This window comes from Aotus nancymaae, unplaced genomic scaffold (assembly GCF_030222135.1).
Source record: "Aotus nancymaae isolate 86718 unplaced genomic scaffold, 86718_ANA_hifiasm-v0.15.2.pri h1tg000057l, whole genome shotgun sequence".
NCBI lineage: Eukaryota > Metazoa > Chordata > Mammalia > Primates > Aotidae > Aotus > Aotus nancymaae.
This window is the reverse complement of record NW_026988471.1, coordinates 40,827,610-40,844,597: the sequence shown is the minus strand read 5'-3', so window position 1 is coordinate 40,844,597 and position 16,988 is coordinate 40,827,610. Positions and strand designations below refer to the sequence as shown.

At 54.9% G+C, this 16,988-nt stretch overlaps 1 protein-coding gene across 1 annotated transcript; it reads right to left on the bottom strand.

Annotated features, from left to right (window-relative positions):
- Positions 1-478: 478 nt before the first annotated feature.
- On the bottom strand, positions 479-11,257 carry PKDCC (protein kinase domain containing, cytoplasmic). The gene is made up of 7 exons (XM_021670766.2): positions 10,440-11,257; positions 5,633-5,755; positions 4,704-4,975; positions 3,972-4,051; positions 3,607-3,714; positions 1,630-1,803; positions 479-1,424 (listed from the first exon to the last, which is right to left on the bottom strand). Exons 1-7 carry the CDS (start codon positions 11,076-11,078, stop codon positions 1,339-1,341), a joined length of 1,482 nt encoding a protein of 493 aa, XP_021526441.2. The 5' UTR covers positions 11,079-11,257; the 3' UTR covers positions 479-1,338.
- Positions 11,258-16,988: the final 5,731 nt, after the last annotated feature.

Below are 16,988 nucleotides of genomic sequence, written 5' to 3'. Positions count from 1 at the left end.
CAACAAAGTGGACGCTGGTTTTTCCACAGACCCACCTTTCTTCTGACTGTTCATGTATTTCATGTTCAGAGAAAGACTCGGGAAAGCTTAGTGCCCATGACCTTGTGGTGGGCCCAGGCAGGTCCAACCCTGTGCAGAAGTAAAGCTGACTCACCTACAGGTTGTTCGGGAGCCCCTGGCGACTGCTTCGTGGCTGACATCCCACCATGAGGACATCACTCCACTGGGTTAGGGCTTCATACATAAGAAGCTGGTCTGTGTAAAAATGAGAACTTCCTTGGGAGAAAGGGGAGTCCCCATGTCTTTTTTGGGGACAAGATGTGGAGGGCCCAGCTGGAGGTGGGCACCATGGATGGGAGCAGGACCTGAAAACACTTTGTGATGACATCAGGGCTTGCTGCTGAGATTGCATTCATCTTCCCCTGTGACACATGCATCCCCACAAACATATACCAAGGACATAGGACCAAGAAGTCACAACCTAAGAAACTGTCACTGGGGAAGATTTTGCTGTGAAGCATCATTTTATTAACTGATTTTATTTTTTTTACAAAAATAAACAATTTAACGAACAAGAAGTACAAAAGATTCTGGATATTCAAACTCCAGGAAGGGGGAGAGCCTGGTTTTGGCTGCTTTGCGGCTTTCATTGAAAGCAAATGAGGCAGAAAGGCCCCGGCCCCACCCCGCCCCAGGTCCTGGCTCAAACCGCACCTGCTCTCCAACCCCAGTCTTGGCTCATGCTGAGGTGTGCACCTTTGCCCCTGACCCCTGGGCTGGCCTGGGAGTGCCCCCTGTCAGGAGGTCAGCGACATCCTCCCCAGGTACAGAATCACCAACATCCCAGAGCATCCCCTGCCAAGTCTCCTGTCCAGAGCTAAGCTGAGAGAACACCCGTGGTGGATTGTCCCCATGCAGCCCCCCGCCTGCCGTGGCATGTGCAGCAGCAGCAGCAGCAGCAGCAGCAGGGCTTTAGCTACATTCTCACGCTACTGAACACAGTGATGGGGCTGCCTATGGAACTGTCTCAGGGAGGGGCACAGCCCCCACTGGGGAGACTAGCCTGAGCCTTGCTTGCCACCCAGAGGGTTGGAGAGGCAGTCATCCCCCATGATTCCTGGCTGGGAGCCAGCAGTCCCATAGCTAGGCTGGTAAACTCACATTTTAACATTTGGCATTATTGCACGTTTGTCCTGGTCACATCGGTCTGTCCGGGATGTCAGTTTTGTCTGCAGGGGTTCCCAGGTGACATGCAGCACTGCTAGTGCAAGTCCTTCCCTGCATAGGCAAGCCCAGCCGGTGAGGATAGTCAGCTGGTCAGTCGAGCACTCAGACAGGTCAGCCAGAGGCCTTCACATAGGTGGTCTTGTTGGGATCAGGGACCACTTGGCTCCATCCAGTCTTGAAAAAGACCAGCTGCCGACCTGGGGGCAGAGGTGAGAGGTAACAGGGCTGGATGTTTCTCTCCCTGGAGGCAGGGCCACTCTCCCTAATTTGACTGCCTTGAAGACACATATACCTCTCTCATCATCTCCACATCCCCTCTGGCTTCCGATGGGGAACAACTATCTGCCAATCTCCAGAGAGGTCCTGCCATCTCTTTTGGAAGGCCTTCTCCCACTGGCTCACCTGTCCACGTGGTCTGGTTGGTGACCACAAAGGCTCGGCACTGGGCATGGCTCTCACAGACGTCCACGGCCTCAGCCAGGTTGAACACTGACAGGAGGCAGCTCCCGTGGTGGTAGGAGGGCCAGCAGCGGTAGTCTTCCTGGGGGATGGCGCTGTCTGGGATGCGATGGTATTCTGTGGGTTGGGGATGGAGTAAAATGAGAACTCTGTATACCCAGGGAGACTACCCAGGAATGTGCCACTTTCTGAAAAGGTAAGCAAGACTCATTTCCTAGGTGAAAGCTTAACTCCAGCCCTGCCCCCTAGCATGGAAATGAAGGCATTTACCGCTGTTAAAACTGGGCTGAATGCTCAATAAAGACAAAGCACAGATTTGGTTTTCAGGAGGTACATATCTCCCAAATCTAAGGGCAGCTGGTTCAGGCAGTACCAGATAGCAGGCACATGCCTGGGGACAGACATACACAGGGACACACAGAGCCCCAGCTCTCTAGGCTAGTTGCTGAGGTCAGGCTGTACACAATTACAGCCAGGCTTCTCAAACTTCAACATGCATGTGAATCACCAAAGACTCTTGTTAAAATGCAGATTCTTTTTTTTTTTCTGATGGGGTCTCACTCTGTTGCCCAAACTAGAGTACAGCGGCACAATCATGGTTCACTGCAGCCTTGAAATCACAGGCTCAAGGGATCCTCCCATCTCAGCCTCTCAAAGTGCTGGGATTACAGGTGTGAGCCACCATGCCTGGCCAAATGCAGATTCTGATTCTGTAGGTCTGGGGTGGAACTGAGAACCTGCATTTCTAGCCAGCATCTGGTGTGGCCTGCAAAGGGTTCAGGGCAACCCTCATTCATATTTTCTCCTGGCCTTGAGGAGAGAAGTTAGGCAAGTTCCACAGACAGGCCTGGGATGGAAGGGAGTCAGGGTCTTTTGAAGTTAAGAGGCATGCAAATGGACTAAAATGCAAAAAATCTATGGCTAGAGTGGGGAGGGGGCTGCAGGAAAAAATCTGAGATCTCGTTATACAGAGAGCCTCAGAAACTGAAAATTCACACTCAGTGAGTGGCTCAGCTGCTGGCCTCTTGTTTGTTCCTGTCTTCCCCACTGCCTGGAGAGCCCCAGCTTTGGACTGATAATGCAGAAGCCCTGGGCCTCTGGCCACCCCGCCCTCCTGCCTCCTTCTCCTACCAGGGACTAGACCAAAGTCCAGGGCTGACTGTGATTTACAGCCCCATAAACGGCATCCTCAGGGACAGAGCCAGCCATTGTTCACCTCGTTAAACTTTATTTACAGGGCTAACAGGGTTCCCCCACCCCTAAGACTAGCCAGAGCTCCCTGAATATGGAGTCTTCTCACTCCTCAACCCTGGCCAACCCCAGCTAAACCCCAGGGCTTCAGCAGAAGGACCATAGCCTGTTACCAGGGGCTGGAATTCTCCCCCTGCCCTGGGGCTTCTTGGCTGGTTTCAGCATGGGCCTCCCCTACTGTCCAGTGCCCTTCAAGCTCCGGGAGGTCAGAGGAAGGAAAGAGAAGCAAACATATACTGTGTTCTAGCTGTGTCATAGGAAGTGCACTAATTGCTTTCACACATTTCACCCGACATTTAATTCCCGTAAGAATTTGGTAAGGTGGGTAAAAGTGAACCCAATTCACAGATGAGGAAACTGAGGTTCAAGGAGTAACTTGCTCAAAGTCACAGAGCCAATATATGATAGGGTTTGGAGCCATCCAGAGTAGGGGTATCAGAGCCCACCCCCAAAATGAAGGCAGGATTATAGTTGCTGTAGCTCAGCTAGAGAGATGGAACCTCAAATTACTCCACGTCAGCCTCTCCATGACTCTAAGTGAGCCCCTCGAGTGGCCTTTGGAGACAAGTGTCCCCAGAGAAAAGGTGAGCCCCTTAGCCTAGTTGGGCGGGGTCACTCACCTGCCACCCTGTTTCCTACTTCCCTGCTGACCATGTGGGGGCCACTCACCAGCACTGCTGCTTGCTGTGGAGTTCTGTAGATACTGCCCGCTCCGGTACAGGTGCAGCACCTTCTCCAGCTGGGCCAGGGTCTCGTCCACCCCCCAGGTGAGCTCTCCTGCAGAGTACAGTGTGGCTAAGACGAGAGGCCCAGAGCTCCCACTCCTCCCTGAAGCCAGCAGCCAGTTGCTCCCTCTTCTGCCTCTGGAGCCTGTGCCCCAGTGAACAGAGGGCCAGGGAGGGAGGGTGTGCTGCAGAATGCCACCTTAGGAAATGATGGTTTCTGGACCCCGTGCTGCCCTGAGTTGTTTTTCTCCCCACTTTTGCTGGGGGAGGGACAGGTGCATGGAAGCAGATGGGCCCTGGAGAGCTCACCTGTGGCATTGACAATGCTGTCCAGTAGAGGCCGAAGCGAAGGCGGGGCACTGTGAGGCAGGAGGTATGTGAAGAAAAACCTGCGACAGAGGACACCAGTGGCTCAGGGGCCCAGCCTTTAGAGACACAGGGGTAGAACGCTAACCTGGCCAGGGAGCTGGAACCCCTCAGGCCTAACAACCAGGCAGACCCCTGGGTGCGCCGTGAAGTCTACTCAGCCTTGGGAGAGGGTTCTGCACACATGCTAAGACCACACCTAACTTCATACTAACTGAAAGCAGGGGCCTGCTTTCCATCCCTTCCCAGGGCTTGCCCACTCTTCCAGCCCCACATTATCCCCTGCCTGACTCCTGGTGTCAGAGCAGCCCCATGGTTGGGGCCCAGTGAGGAACTTCCCAGAGCACAAGGGCCCAGGTGGGAAGCAGGGGTCGGCGGGGAGGGGGCTGGTGCCAGTTTCACCAGCCCTAGGATCTGAGTCCAACACTATTTTAAGAAGCCTCCAGCTGTCACCCTCTAACCCAGATTCTCCTTCGAGCTGTCTATTTTTAGCCTCCCCATTAGAAGCCTGAATATTCCCTTCTGGACAGGGTGGAAGCCTTATTCTGCTCTATGACTCCATTGGTCAAGGCTGAGTCTTTTGCCCTAGCTGGCCTCCACGTTGGCTCCCTCCCTGCCATGCCCTCCTGGCCCATTCTCCCTTGATGGAGTTCCTGAGTGGGGGGTGGAGGTCACCTGTAGGCATTATAGAGGTTCCGTTTCTCATTCATGCCCTCGCACCAGCCCTGGGCTGAGCAGGGCAGGGTGAAGTTCCTGGCTGGAAACTCGAGTATGCAGTCGGCACTGGTGGCACACGGCGTCTCCTCCACACGTGCGTCATCCAGGTCCGTCACCTTCAGCTCCCCATCCACCAGCACAAACTGACGAGGGCGGAAGTCCAGCAGAGTGACGGAGCCCAGTGGGGAGTGGGCCAGGTGGTGGAGGAGGCGGCCCAGGCTCAGGCAGATCTGAGGGGCAGAAAAAAGACTGCTCACTGCATCGCTCCTGGGTGTGGGTCTGTGGGGCTTGAGGACACCCTCCTTTTGGAATCTGGACTTCGCTTGTGGGGGTTGGCACTTCTCTTCTATAGGCCCCAGTGCTTCACAAAGGCCAAGGTCAGCAGCCTTGGAGAGGAGGCCAGTGATTTCCTATTAACTCTCGGCTGGCCTGACCCTGCAAATAATATGGAGTGGGTGGGCGGGAAACGGCAGCAGCGAGTGTCTGGGGATACTGTGTCTCTTCCCTGAAGTTGCATCCTGTTCAGTGTATGGAAATAGTGGGAGGGTCAAGATGATACCAAGGTCTTTCCTAGTTCTAGGACCTGGCCCTCCTGCAGCCAGGCTGAGTGTGAGCGTGTGTTCCCCTCTTTAGGGTGCCAGCCCCTACAAGCTGGTGTATACACGTGCACGGGGAGGGGTGAGGAGGGCAAGAGCACAGAGTGTCAGGATCCTCTATGTCTTGCTTCTTTTTTGAACTCTTTGCCGGTGACTGAGTCAGCCTGTGCGCCTTCCTCCCCACCCTCTCCCTGGGCAGAGGAGGAGTGGAAGCTGCTCTGGAGGGCTGGCCTTCTAAGGGAGAACCTTCCCAGCAAGGAGCCCAGGGCCCGAGCCCTCCTCTGCGCTCACTCGGAATCGATCCTCCCAGGAAGTCTGCAGCAGCTGGATCATTTCTACAGGGGCGCCCAGCTCCGTGATGGTGGTCAGGGTGTCTGGGATGTCCTCGCTGTCCTGGTAGCAGTAGCCATAGAGCTGGGGAAAGTCGAGGGCAGGTCATTAGGTCACAGGGTGCGGTGGGGATAGGGAAGGGCTGGACTGTTAGGTGACCCCTTTCTCTCCCCCAACACCATGCCTAGGCCTTTGCTTCAGCTCAGGCCAGAAGAGAATGACAGCATGGCCTCGGAAGCTTGCCCTCTCTTCCCTGCAGTCAGAGTTCCTACCGACCACATCAGCCCCTCACCCCTTCTGACTCAGGTGAATGGGCAGATCTGGCCACTGTGAGTTAACCATATGCCAGGCACCACGCTAAATTGCTCTATGTGCATAACTCAATTCTTATAATAACCCTAATAAGTGCAGTAGGTGCCATTATTGTCTCCAACTTCAGGTGGGGAAGCTGACTCAGAGAGGTTAAGTTGCTTGTATAAGGTCACATAGCTGATCACTGCAGGAGCTAAGAAGTGAATTTATGGCACTCGGATTCCACAACCTGTTTTCCTCTTTTCTTTTTCTTTTTTTTTTTTTGAGATAGTCTTACTCTGTTGCCCAGGCTGGAATGCAGTGGCGTGATCTTGACTCACTGAAACCTCTGCCTCCTGGGTTGAAATGATTCTCCTGCCTCAGCCTCCCAAGTAGCTGGGATTATAGGCATTTGCCACCATGCCTGGCTAATTTTTGTATTTTTAGTAGAAACAGGGTTTTACCATGTTGGCCAGGCTGGCCTCGAACTCCTGACCTGCCCGCCTCGGCCTCCCAAAGTGCTGGGATTACAGGCATGAGCCACTATGCTCAGCCACAACTTGTTTTTTCTAAGAATGCTGTTTGCTAATACACAAGCCAGCAAACGACAGGCCATTATCCCTCCTCCCCTCCTCCAATCTGTATCTATCCCTCATCAATTCTACCTTCTGGAAGCTTCAGTTTTCTCTACCCGGGTCTTAAGGGAGGAAAAGCAAGTTCTCTCAGATTGGTAACAAGTGTTGATAAGAATAAGGTACCTAAGAGCACATCCTTGGGTGTGTTTTACATATGAGTAACATGTGTCAGTGGGGTTGGTAGTGAGTGATGGTTCCTCTTGGAAGATCAGTTCTTTTTCTTTCTTTCTTTTTTTTTTTTTTGAGATGGAGTCTGCTCTATCGCCCAGGCTGGAGTGCAGTGGCATGATCTCAGCTCACTGCAACCTCCACCTCCTGGGTTCAACCTGCCTCAGCCTCCCAAGTAGCTGGGATCACAGGGATGCGCCACCACGCCCGCCGACGTAATTTTTGTATTTTTAGGAGAGATGGAGTTTCTCCATGTTGTTCAGGCTGGTCTTGAACTCCTGACCTCGTGATCCACCCGCCTTGGCCTCCAAAAATACTGGGATTACAGGCGTGAGCCACTGAGTCTGGTAGGAGGATCAGTTCTTTTGGGGTTATGGTCACAGGGAACTGTCCACTGTATATCATCTGGGGAGAAGCTCTGTACTGCCCAGGGACTTCTGGGAAGCACAGCCCGACTGTCACTCCCGCCTAAACAGCATCCACAGGCTTCCCCCGGCTCTTCCGACACACTCCACAGCAGCTAGGGGCTCGTACAGTGCTCAATACAACCAGCACCCTGTGAGATAGAAATGCAAAGGCCGAGCTGTCTAGGCCCAACTAGAGGGAGAGGAGAGCTACGTGGTGGAGGGGTAGGGATGCTGAGCCCGGCCTGGATATCTCTGTGCACTGTCACCCTCATGCCATCACTCACACTCTCTCCACAGCCACTCCAAGGAGTGCCCCCACAGTTCCCGTCATCCTGTTGGCACGGGGAAAGGCCTCACTCTTGGGCTGTGACTTGGGGGGCCGGGGCAGCTTCAGGCACCCTCTTTCTCTCCACCCCCTCCCCATCAATCCAGGGAGGCCCCAGACCCTGGTGGGGTGGGGGGAAGGTAAGGGGAACAGCCCTGGGGCCTGGTTCTCATTTTCTTGCCCAGAGTCTGAGCCTTTGTGGGAAACTTCTGAAGGTTATTAAACACCCGGAGGTCGTTAAATGCGCTGTTAACGAGGTATTAATCAACACCCCTCAGGAAAAAATAAAAAGACACCATTAACCCCCCCAGGAAGCGTGAGGCTGAGCATTTCAGTCACATCTTTTGTTCGGCTGGGAGAAGAAATATACTCTAGCACGGCCAGAATCTGGGCCCAGGCAGACCTGGGGGCCCCAGGATGACAGGGAGAGGTGGGGAGAGGTTGAGGGGAGGGAAGACCCTTGTGCCCTTTGGCCCTAGGCTATAGAGGAGTCAGTCACGTGAGGGAGTGTTTGTGCGTGTGTCAGGGGCGGGATGGGGAGGGGTCAAAGAAGATGGATAGAAAGATCTCGCCCAGGCAGTCCTCATGACCAGAAAAAGCCCTGGAGGTGCCGTGGGGCCTGCTAGCCTGGGCATTTTCTATTAGAAGCCACAGCAGCAACTTTGGGCTGCTCAGAGAGGGAGGGTGTTGGGTCTGCACGACTAGGAACTCTAGAAATGTTCTCTGGCTCCTCCCCAGTTCAGCAAACAGTCAAACGGTTTTGAAATTTTAAATGATTCAGAGGAATTAAAGCCACATTATTTCGAGTTCCCTGTACACCTGCCCTGAAGCCTCCCAGGCAGGAAGATCCCCTTGTCAGCTTCCCTGCCAGCAAAGACGGCCGCTGAGGAAGCCAGAGGGACCCTAGCCTGGCGGTCACAAGACGAATGGGGGAGACCCACCCTCAAAGCAGCCCCTAAACTCACACTAAAGGGCCCCCTTTTCACTTTTCCTGGGTAGAAAGGACCTGCGACCCTCTCTCCCTTAGCAACCTTTGTCCCCTGGTGCCACTAACTCTCCTTTAGGACTCTACAATAGAGTCACACAGCCAATCCCAGACAACCCTGGGCTTGGTTTGGTAAGGGAAGGGTGAAAACTATTCTGTTGGAATTTTTTCTTTGGTGCCTTCAGAATTGGGCTGGTGGCCTGACATTTCAGAGGAGGACCATCCCGTGATATATATGATATATTTCAGAGGAGGACCATCCTGTGGGGCGTTAGTTGAATGCTGGTCAGGAAGTTTGGGTGGGGAGAGTGAGGGAGATATTTCTTAAGAGATAGGAAAGCACATCAAACATCAAACTCTTCCAAAGGAGGGGGGTCTTGAGTCAAGTAACTAAGACTTTATGTCCTGCTAAGTCACTCAAGACCTCTTCACCCCTCAGGATCTGGGTGACACCCTAGAGTTTCCAAAAAGTTCCCAAGAGTCCCTGGGAAGCAAAGAGTACAAGATCCTCCCAGTTAGAATGGCCATGAAACCAGGGGCTCACTCCCTGAAGCTGCAGACACAGAGTGAACTGTGCAGCCTTCACCACACGCCACTGCTGGTTCTGCCGAGCTCCTGAGACCAGTACAGGGCCCAGGGCCTGGTCACAAGTGTCTGACCAGGGTCGGGGAATACAAGGTAGGGGTGGGGTGGTGGGGGAAGACTGGGAGCGAACAGGAGCTTAAACAGCTTTTGGGACAATCTCTCCTATTCTACGATGTTCACTCATCTCTCCAGGGCTGGGGTACCATCTCACTCCTGAGGAAAGGAGAGAAGGACTCCTGAGTTTCCAATCATTTCTGCTGGGTGCAGAAAGGTTAGTTTGAGTGAGCTGGGAGGTGGAAGGTGTGTGCAAGATTTATCCTCTGGAGAGGCTGCACACACCCCATGTTCACCGGGCCAAGAGTGGTCAGGATTCCCCTCTCAGTTTACTTAGACATGTGCAAAGGCCACAGTCTGTCTGATCTTAGGATGGAGGGAGACCTGAGAGAGAGGACTTAGAGTGTGTTAGGGCGGTGCTGGGACGGTGAGAGGCTCACTTTAAGTCTAGCTTGGAGGGGACAAGGTGGGGGTTTCATCTCTCCCTCCTGTGTGTCTCCAGTGAACAGGTGAGGCAGAGTCCCGTGGAGTAGGAACCTGGGCATTTGGCCTTCTCAACCTTCCAGCCTCTTGGCTATATACACTCAGACAGTGTGACATTTAGACCCTCAGGCTGCCAGTCTGTCCACTGAGCTGAGACCTTGAGGCTTCTCTAGGGGCTCAAGGACCCCTTTTAAGGCCTGGGGAACCCTCGGTTCACTTCTGGGAAGGGCTGCGCTCCATTTTTCTAGCCTGCTCCCAGCCCCCTTCAGTGTCTTCTGGGGGGCGTTGGGTGTGTGTGTGGGGGGCAGGGAGATTCTCTGGGAGTCAAGCCTGACACACGGTCTCTTTCCAGCCCTTCCCAACCCCACTGCTGTCCCGTCTCATTTTCCAAAGTCACTGGAAGTTGAGAGAAGTTTCATCAAGAAGGGGGACGTTACCACACAGTTGGAATTCTGACTCAAGTGTCTTGGCTTAGGGTCATTTTGGCTGGGGTAATATCCCTGGTGTTCAACATCCCAACTCCAGCCTGGAGGAGAAAGTCCTAAGTCTTAATGGACTGCCCCACCCCCTGAGTTTTGGGAGCCTCCGTCCTGGCCTGTCTTGAAGAGATGCGTGAATGCCGAGAAACCCAGGAGTTCTTCGGTAAAGGGACGCCCACCCAGGGGTGAGAAGCAGGGTGGTGCAGTGGGAAGCGCCATGGTTCGGTTTCTGCGTCTAGCTTAGCCTGGCCTTACTCACTGGCACTCCAGATCAAGGGGTTCTCTTCCAGCCAGAATGACAAGGGCTTGGGCACTCCCAGCCAACACCGTCACCCCCGCGTCCCCCACCCTCGTACCTGCAGCACGTTGGGGTGCCGCAGCCGCTCCAGCAGCACCATCTCCTTAAGCAGCTTGTGGGCCGCCAGCCGATAGCAGCCCCTCCGTACCCCGAACTCGCGCACGCAGCTGCCCAGATCGTGGCCGCTGAAGTCCACCGCCTTGAGCGCCACCGCGGCGCCGCCGGGCAGGCGGACCCGGTACACGGCCTTGGTGTAGCCTGAGCCCACGTACTGAGCGCCGGACACGTTGCGAAGCGCGGCGCAGCCCAGGCGCTGGCTCGGGCCGGGGGAGCCTGGGCCGGGAGCCGGGGGCCAGCCCGGGGCGCCGTCGAGCAGGGGCCGGGCCCAAGGGGGCCGGGGGCGCTGCAGGCCCGGCCCGCCCGGAGCCAGGTCCATCAGGCGCCGCCGCTCTGGCCGGCCCGCCCCGGGCCCGGGCCCCCCGCGGGAATAGCGCTGCACCTCCTCGTATCGCGCTCGGATCTGCCGGGCCAGCTCCCCGCGACCCCCGCGACGGCCCGGACCCGGGGCCGGAGAAGGCTCAGGGGACTGGCCTGGCCGCGGAGGCTCCGAGCCCGGAGCGAAGAGCACGTTGAGGACGGAGCCCAGCAGGAAGGAGGCGCAGAAACCCGCGGCCACTGCCGCCCGCCGGCGCCGCATCGCTCCCCTCCCCCCGGCCGGCCGGCCCCGCGCGGCTCCCCGACCCCGGCCCCGGGCGGCTCAGGCTCCGAGGCGGCTCCGCTCTGCGCCCCGCCGGCCCCCTGCCCAGCCCGCGCGCATGGCCCCGGCGGCCCCGACCCCGGCCCCTCGCGGGCGACACATCGGCCTGACACTTGCCTCCCTGCCGCCCTGCCCCCGCCGCTTATAAGGCCCAGAGCCGCCTCCGCCCACGCCCCTCCGCCTCCTCCTCCCGGCTCCCGGCCCGAGCCCGTCCTCGGCGCCGCCCCCTCCGGCCGCCCGGCCCGGCCTTCCCCGCTGACTGACAGCGGGACCTCCTCCCGCGGCCGTCCGGGCCTGGGAAGCGGCGCGGAGGCGGCTCCGGCCCTGCCCAGCCCGCGGCCCCCCGAGCTCCGGCTGGGGAGCGGGGGAGGGGGCGGCTGCGGCCGGAGGCGCGCGGGGGCTCGGCGCCCAACGCGAGGGCGGATAACGGGTCCGGGGCGGCGGGATAACGGGACCGGGAGGTGGATAACGGAGCCAGCTGGGAAGCGTAGGGGGAAGATAAAGGGGCGAGGCCGGCGGGTAACGGGCTCCGAAGGGGACGAGCAGCTGGGTCAGGGGTGCGGAGATCCGAGTAATCTCAGCGCTCTCTCCTGGGACCCGGGGCCTCGGGGCGGGTTGGGCGCAGGGAAGGCGCCTCTCGCGGGTGGGGCCGGGGGTGGCAGCTCCTGGCTCAGCCCCGGATTCCGGGTTGGGGCGATGGTGAGGGGAAGGCGGGCGCAGCCGGGCCAGCACCTGCGAGCGCGCGTGGGACAGGAGCTCTAAGCGTAGGGGAATGCTCGTGAGCTCGCCAGAGATGCCCTGTTCAATTCCTTTTACCAAGTGTTTCTGATTTTCCTTGCCCCTAATGCCCCAAATGTAGCTGGGGGTCGCTCCCTACCTCCCAGGATGCCTGGGGTCTGAAGGGGTCAGCTGCGTATCGGGAGCCATGTGCATGCTAGTAGCTTGCGCAGAGTGCGTTTGTGCCCACGGACGGCTGTCTGTGGAGCGTGTGCCTCGGCGTGTCTGAAGGGGCCATTGTGTCCGATGAAGGGAATGTGTACCTTGTGTGTAAGTTGCTGCTGACGCCACCAGAACTTCGGTCCCTCCTCCTCCCTCCCTGATTGCATCATTAGTGCTAATTGAGGGGCTTTCACACGCCAGTGCATTAGCTGTTTGGAGTGAGCTCCCCCCTCCTGGGAGAGATAAGCCGCTGCCCCTCCCCCTCTCAGCTCTCAGCTTCCCCACCGCTCTGAAACTGTCTACCTAGATCCTCTCACCTTCCAGGGCAGCTTCCTGCCTCCCTCTGGGCCAGGTTAATCTCTGTCCTCCTTACAGTGTCAGAGATTGGCTGGGGAAGGGTCAGGGAGGAGAAGGGTCCAGAGCCTCCTTTCTGTGGAGGTTGCGGGGGCTGCCCAGGGAGGGGAGATTTTCCTTGAAGAGGTCTGGCGTTCCTACAGAATGCAGGGTCTCTGTGATAAGGAAGGGACAGGAATTTCTGCCCTGTTGCTTTGAACATGGAAGGATAGAGGAGAGGGCTGAGTCCCTGATTTCCAGCCTATGATCCTACTGAGGTGGGCCTTCCAGCCCGGACTCCTTGTCCTCTACGGCTTGGGGAGTTGGGTCCCAGTCCGACTTGGAAACCATAGAAAGGCAGGGTGAAGGAAGCCACGATTCCTCTGAGAACACTGGGTCTGGTGGAGTCCGGTCTGTACCGGTATAGCCGTTCTGCCCCGCACTGGGCCGTGGCTGCAGGCTGCAGATGCCCTCCTCAGCCTTCACCAGATGTCTTTGGTCTAATTAACTGTGCTGGGAAAACCAACCTGGGTTTGTAAACAGAGCTACTGGCTAAAGTCAACAGGGAACAGCAGCAAGCAGCAAACATTCCCCTCACACTCAGCCTCTCGGTCCAATTCAGGCGCTTGGGGAAAAGGGGGAGCTGGGTGGATCAGGAGCCCCCCTCAGGCTTCAGGCAAAGCCTGTCTGCCTGTGTCACCCCAATATGGCTGCTAGTTCCTTATCAGTTCCATGTCTTCTCTTCTGGGGAGGAATGGGGATTCTGGGAGGAACAGTTGCCGTCCCAAGATAAGCTCTGTCCCCCTTCCAGCAATTTCCCAATAGACATCTACCCAGCCAAACATCTCAATCCGTGAGGAAGCTGGTGGGGGGGAATATTCCCTGAAGAGCTTTCTTTGGGGCCTGTTCTATCCTTGTGTTTTGGAGAAACTTCTGAGAGTAAAACTTGGCATTGTGCGTCTACAGCTCAGAGTAGGTGAATATAACGTGAACATTGTTAAGTTCGTTACACATCATGTAGGTATTATAATAACACGTTCTGAAATTAGATAATTATTCCTATGATATCTTTGCCAAGCTTCAGTGTTTCTGTTATGGTTTGAAAGTTCAAGGCACACAGGGGCCTGAGAAACAGGCACAAATGTGTGTGCATCACATTTGTGGTCCACGGAGCAGTACGGAGCAGTAGCTCACACACAGGAACAAAGGCATCTCAGCAGCCTCCCTCTCGTACTCACTCTGTCTCCCTCCCTAGCTCTCAGACACATAGACATATACAATCTGAGATGGAAATGGGTTTTTGGCTTCTGAAAGAAAGGGACTGAACTTTTTGAACAGATTAGAGTTTCTGAATTGGCAGTTCTTGAGTTCTTAACTATATTTTGCTTGTTTGCTTTTTTTTTTTTTCTTTCTGCCACCCAGGGAGAGGAATCATTTCAAAGAATTGAAATACATGAAATGCTGCTGCAGGCCCCTGATCTGCAGTCTGCCCACCCACTCAAAGACCAAGTGGAGCCCATAGCTTGGGCCTCACAGGCCAGAGTCTGCAGGCCAGTGTCCAGCTCAGAGCCCTCTGTCATTTTCATACAAGAGCCGTCAGATGGCAGCCCTCCCTGTCTCCCCCAGGGCTTCTGGCAGCCCTCAGACCACAGTGTCTGTTCGAGGTCTAGAAGGCTCAGCCTGTCCAGTGTTTTCTTGCTCCCTCTATCTTCCTGCCCTGCCCCTACCCCACCCAAAACACTTATTCGGATATTAATCCTTGGGTAGGGGGCAGATGGCCCAGACTCCAAAATGCTAAATTTCTTTGAAGGTGTCTTTGAAATACTTCTCTCTGCATGTTTCTGTCACATCATCCGAAACTGTCTGAACGGTTATTCCATCCTCCCAGCTGCCTTCTTTTTTGTCCATCTTTTCCCCTCCAGGCCAAACTCATACACCTCTTTTGGAGTATTATTCTCCTACTCAAAAACCTGGGGGATAAACTGAACTGGCCTTCAGCCTCCATGAGTTGGCCCCAGCACCCCACCTAGGCCTGTGTCCCCCTTTCCATTCCTCCACACAAAGTCAGACTCCCCAGCCTGGTGCCTGCACTAGCTCCTGCTGCAGCCATCATCTGTGTTTTCCCATCAGGGCCCTCTCTCCCAGTTTCTCTTCCTGAAATGCCCTCTTCTAGCCTTTCTTTTCTGTTTTTTATTTTTGCCTCGTTCTCTCACCAGGCTGGTGTGCAATGGCACAATCTCAGCTCACTGCAACCTCTGCCTCCCAGGTTTAAGTGATTCTCCTGCCTCAGCCTCCTGAGTAGCTGGGACTATAGGCGTGCACCACCACACCGAGCTAATTTTTGTATTTTTAGTAGAGACGGGATTTCACCATGTTGACCGGGATGATCTTGATCTCTTGACCTAATGATCAGCCCACCTCAACCTCCCAAAGTACTGGGATTACAAGCATGAGCCACCATGCCCGGCCATAGCCTTTCCACTTAATTTTTGCTGAGTGGTCCTTCAAGGCCTCACAGAAAATAGTGAGGTAGAGATAATGCTTCTGCAACTGGGATCCTGTTGCAGAAGTTACCTGGGATATTGAGTGTCTATTCTTAGAGTTTTGTGGAGAAAGGAAATGTACAAAATATATTTCTCAGGTCTTGGAAAACTTGATGTAGAGAACTTGGGATTCGGAATCAGGGATTCAATCTCATTAACTGAGTGACCTTGGGCAAGCTAGTTAACATCTCTATGTGTTAGTTTTCTCATTAAGAAAATGGGGGATAATACTAGTACTTTCCATGTAAAGTTGTTGAGTGGATGAAATGCAAAACCAGAAAGTGCCTGGCATAGGATAAGCCCTCAGAATGTGTAGCCTACTACTGGTATTAACACAAATTACAAACAAACATCAGTGATAACATCTTAGACAATTTGGTTGGGTGTAACTCTGCCAGGGGGCAGAAATAACTTGAACCCCTTCCTTCCCTCCTTCCTTCATTCCTTCCTTCCTTCCTTCCTCCCTTCCTCCCTTCCTCCCTTCCTCCCCTCCCCTCCCTTCCCCTCCCCTTCTCTTCTTCTTTTCTTTTTTTTTCTTTTTAAGATAGGGTCTTGGGTCTTGCTCTGTTGCCCAGGCTGGTGTGCAGTGGCCCAACCTTGGTTCACTGCAAACCTCACCTCCCAGGTTCAAGTGATCATCTCACCTCAGCCTCCCAAGTAGCTAAGACTACCAGTGTGGGCCACCATGCCCATCTAATTTTTGTATTTTTTGTAGAGACAGGATCTCACTATGATGCCCAGGTTGTTTTGAACTCCTGGGCTGAAGCAATCCTCCCACTTCAGCTTCTCAAAATGCTAGAATTATAGGCTTGAACCACTTTTTTTTTTTTTTAGATGGTGTCTCATTCTGTCACCCAGGCTGGAGTACAGTGGCATGATCTTGGCTAACTGCAACCTCTGCCTCCTGGGTTCGAGCGAGTCTCATGCCTCAGCCTCCCGAGTAGCTGGGATTATAGGCGCTCACCAACATGTCTGGCTAATTTTTGTATTTTTAGTAGAGACAGGGTTTTACCATGTTGGCCAGGCTGGTCTCGAACTCCTGACCTCAGGTGATCTGCCTGCCTGAGCCTCCCAAAGTGCTGGAATTACAGGCATGAGCCACCACACCCAACCTGAACCACATTCTATCCTGGTTCCCATATGTGAAATCTTGAAATCTCTTAACCTCTTGGGCTCTCTTGTGCCTAGAATTTCCCCTTTTTCCCAAATCAGCAAAACAGTAGTCCATCACCGGAGGCCTCACCACTTCCCCTACACCGTAGTAAGCTGCAGAGGGAAGACCATGAATCAGGACCTGGGCTGAGCCTCCTAATGCCAGAGTCTGAGAGCAGGGACAGCCCCAGCTTGTCCTCCCTGGAGCAAGGCTGTAGGGGAGGGGACTGATTCTGAAAAGAGGGGGGAAAGGGTGGAGCCAGGAAGCCCGCTCCTCCACCCCCACCTCCCCCAGGTAGGAAGTAAAGCTGACGTTTCCAAAATATAAAAAACAGATGATGAAGGTCAGATTTCCTGCATGCTGGAGAGCAGGAGCCCCAAGGCAGAGTCCCCAAAAAATTATTAGAGGCAGAGACAGAGGAGAGAGTGAATGTGCAAGCGTGAGTGCAGAGATAGACAAATAAGAAAGAAACATAGAGATAGACAGTAAAACCCTGAATCCTGAGAAAAGTAGTCAGACAAAGGCAGAGGAAGCCACGGCTCAGGAGAGATGCTTCCACTCATTTCTGGAAAAGAGCTTAGTTCCCCTCCATGGGTCTCAGGATGGGAATATGAACCATTTCAGCTCCACGACCCTGTCAGAGGGGGAGGCCCTCCTGGAACCCAAAAACCAAAAGGCTCTGTGGGCCTCAGGGCCCTCACCGCCTGGGCTGGCCTCTCTATCTCTGCCTTGGTGTCTGTGGTCCCCAGCGTCCCTCTCAGACTCCTTCCTGCACCTGGCTCTCTCGTCCTTCTCCTTCCCTCCTACTCAGCCTCACCCTCTAGCCAGAGAGATGCTCTGTGACACTTTGTCTTTCTGTCTCTTTTCTGGCTTTCTGAGCTG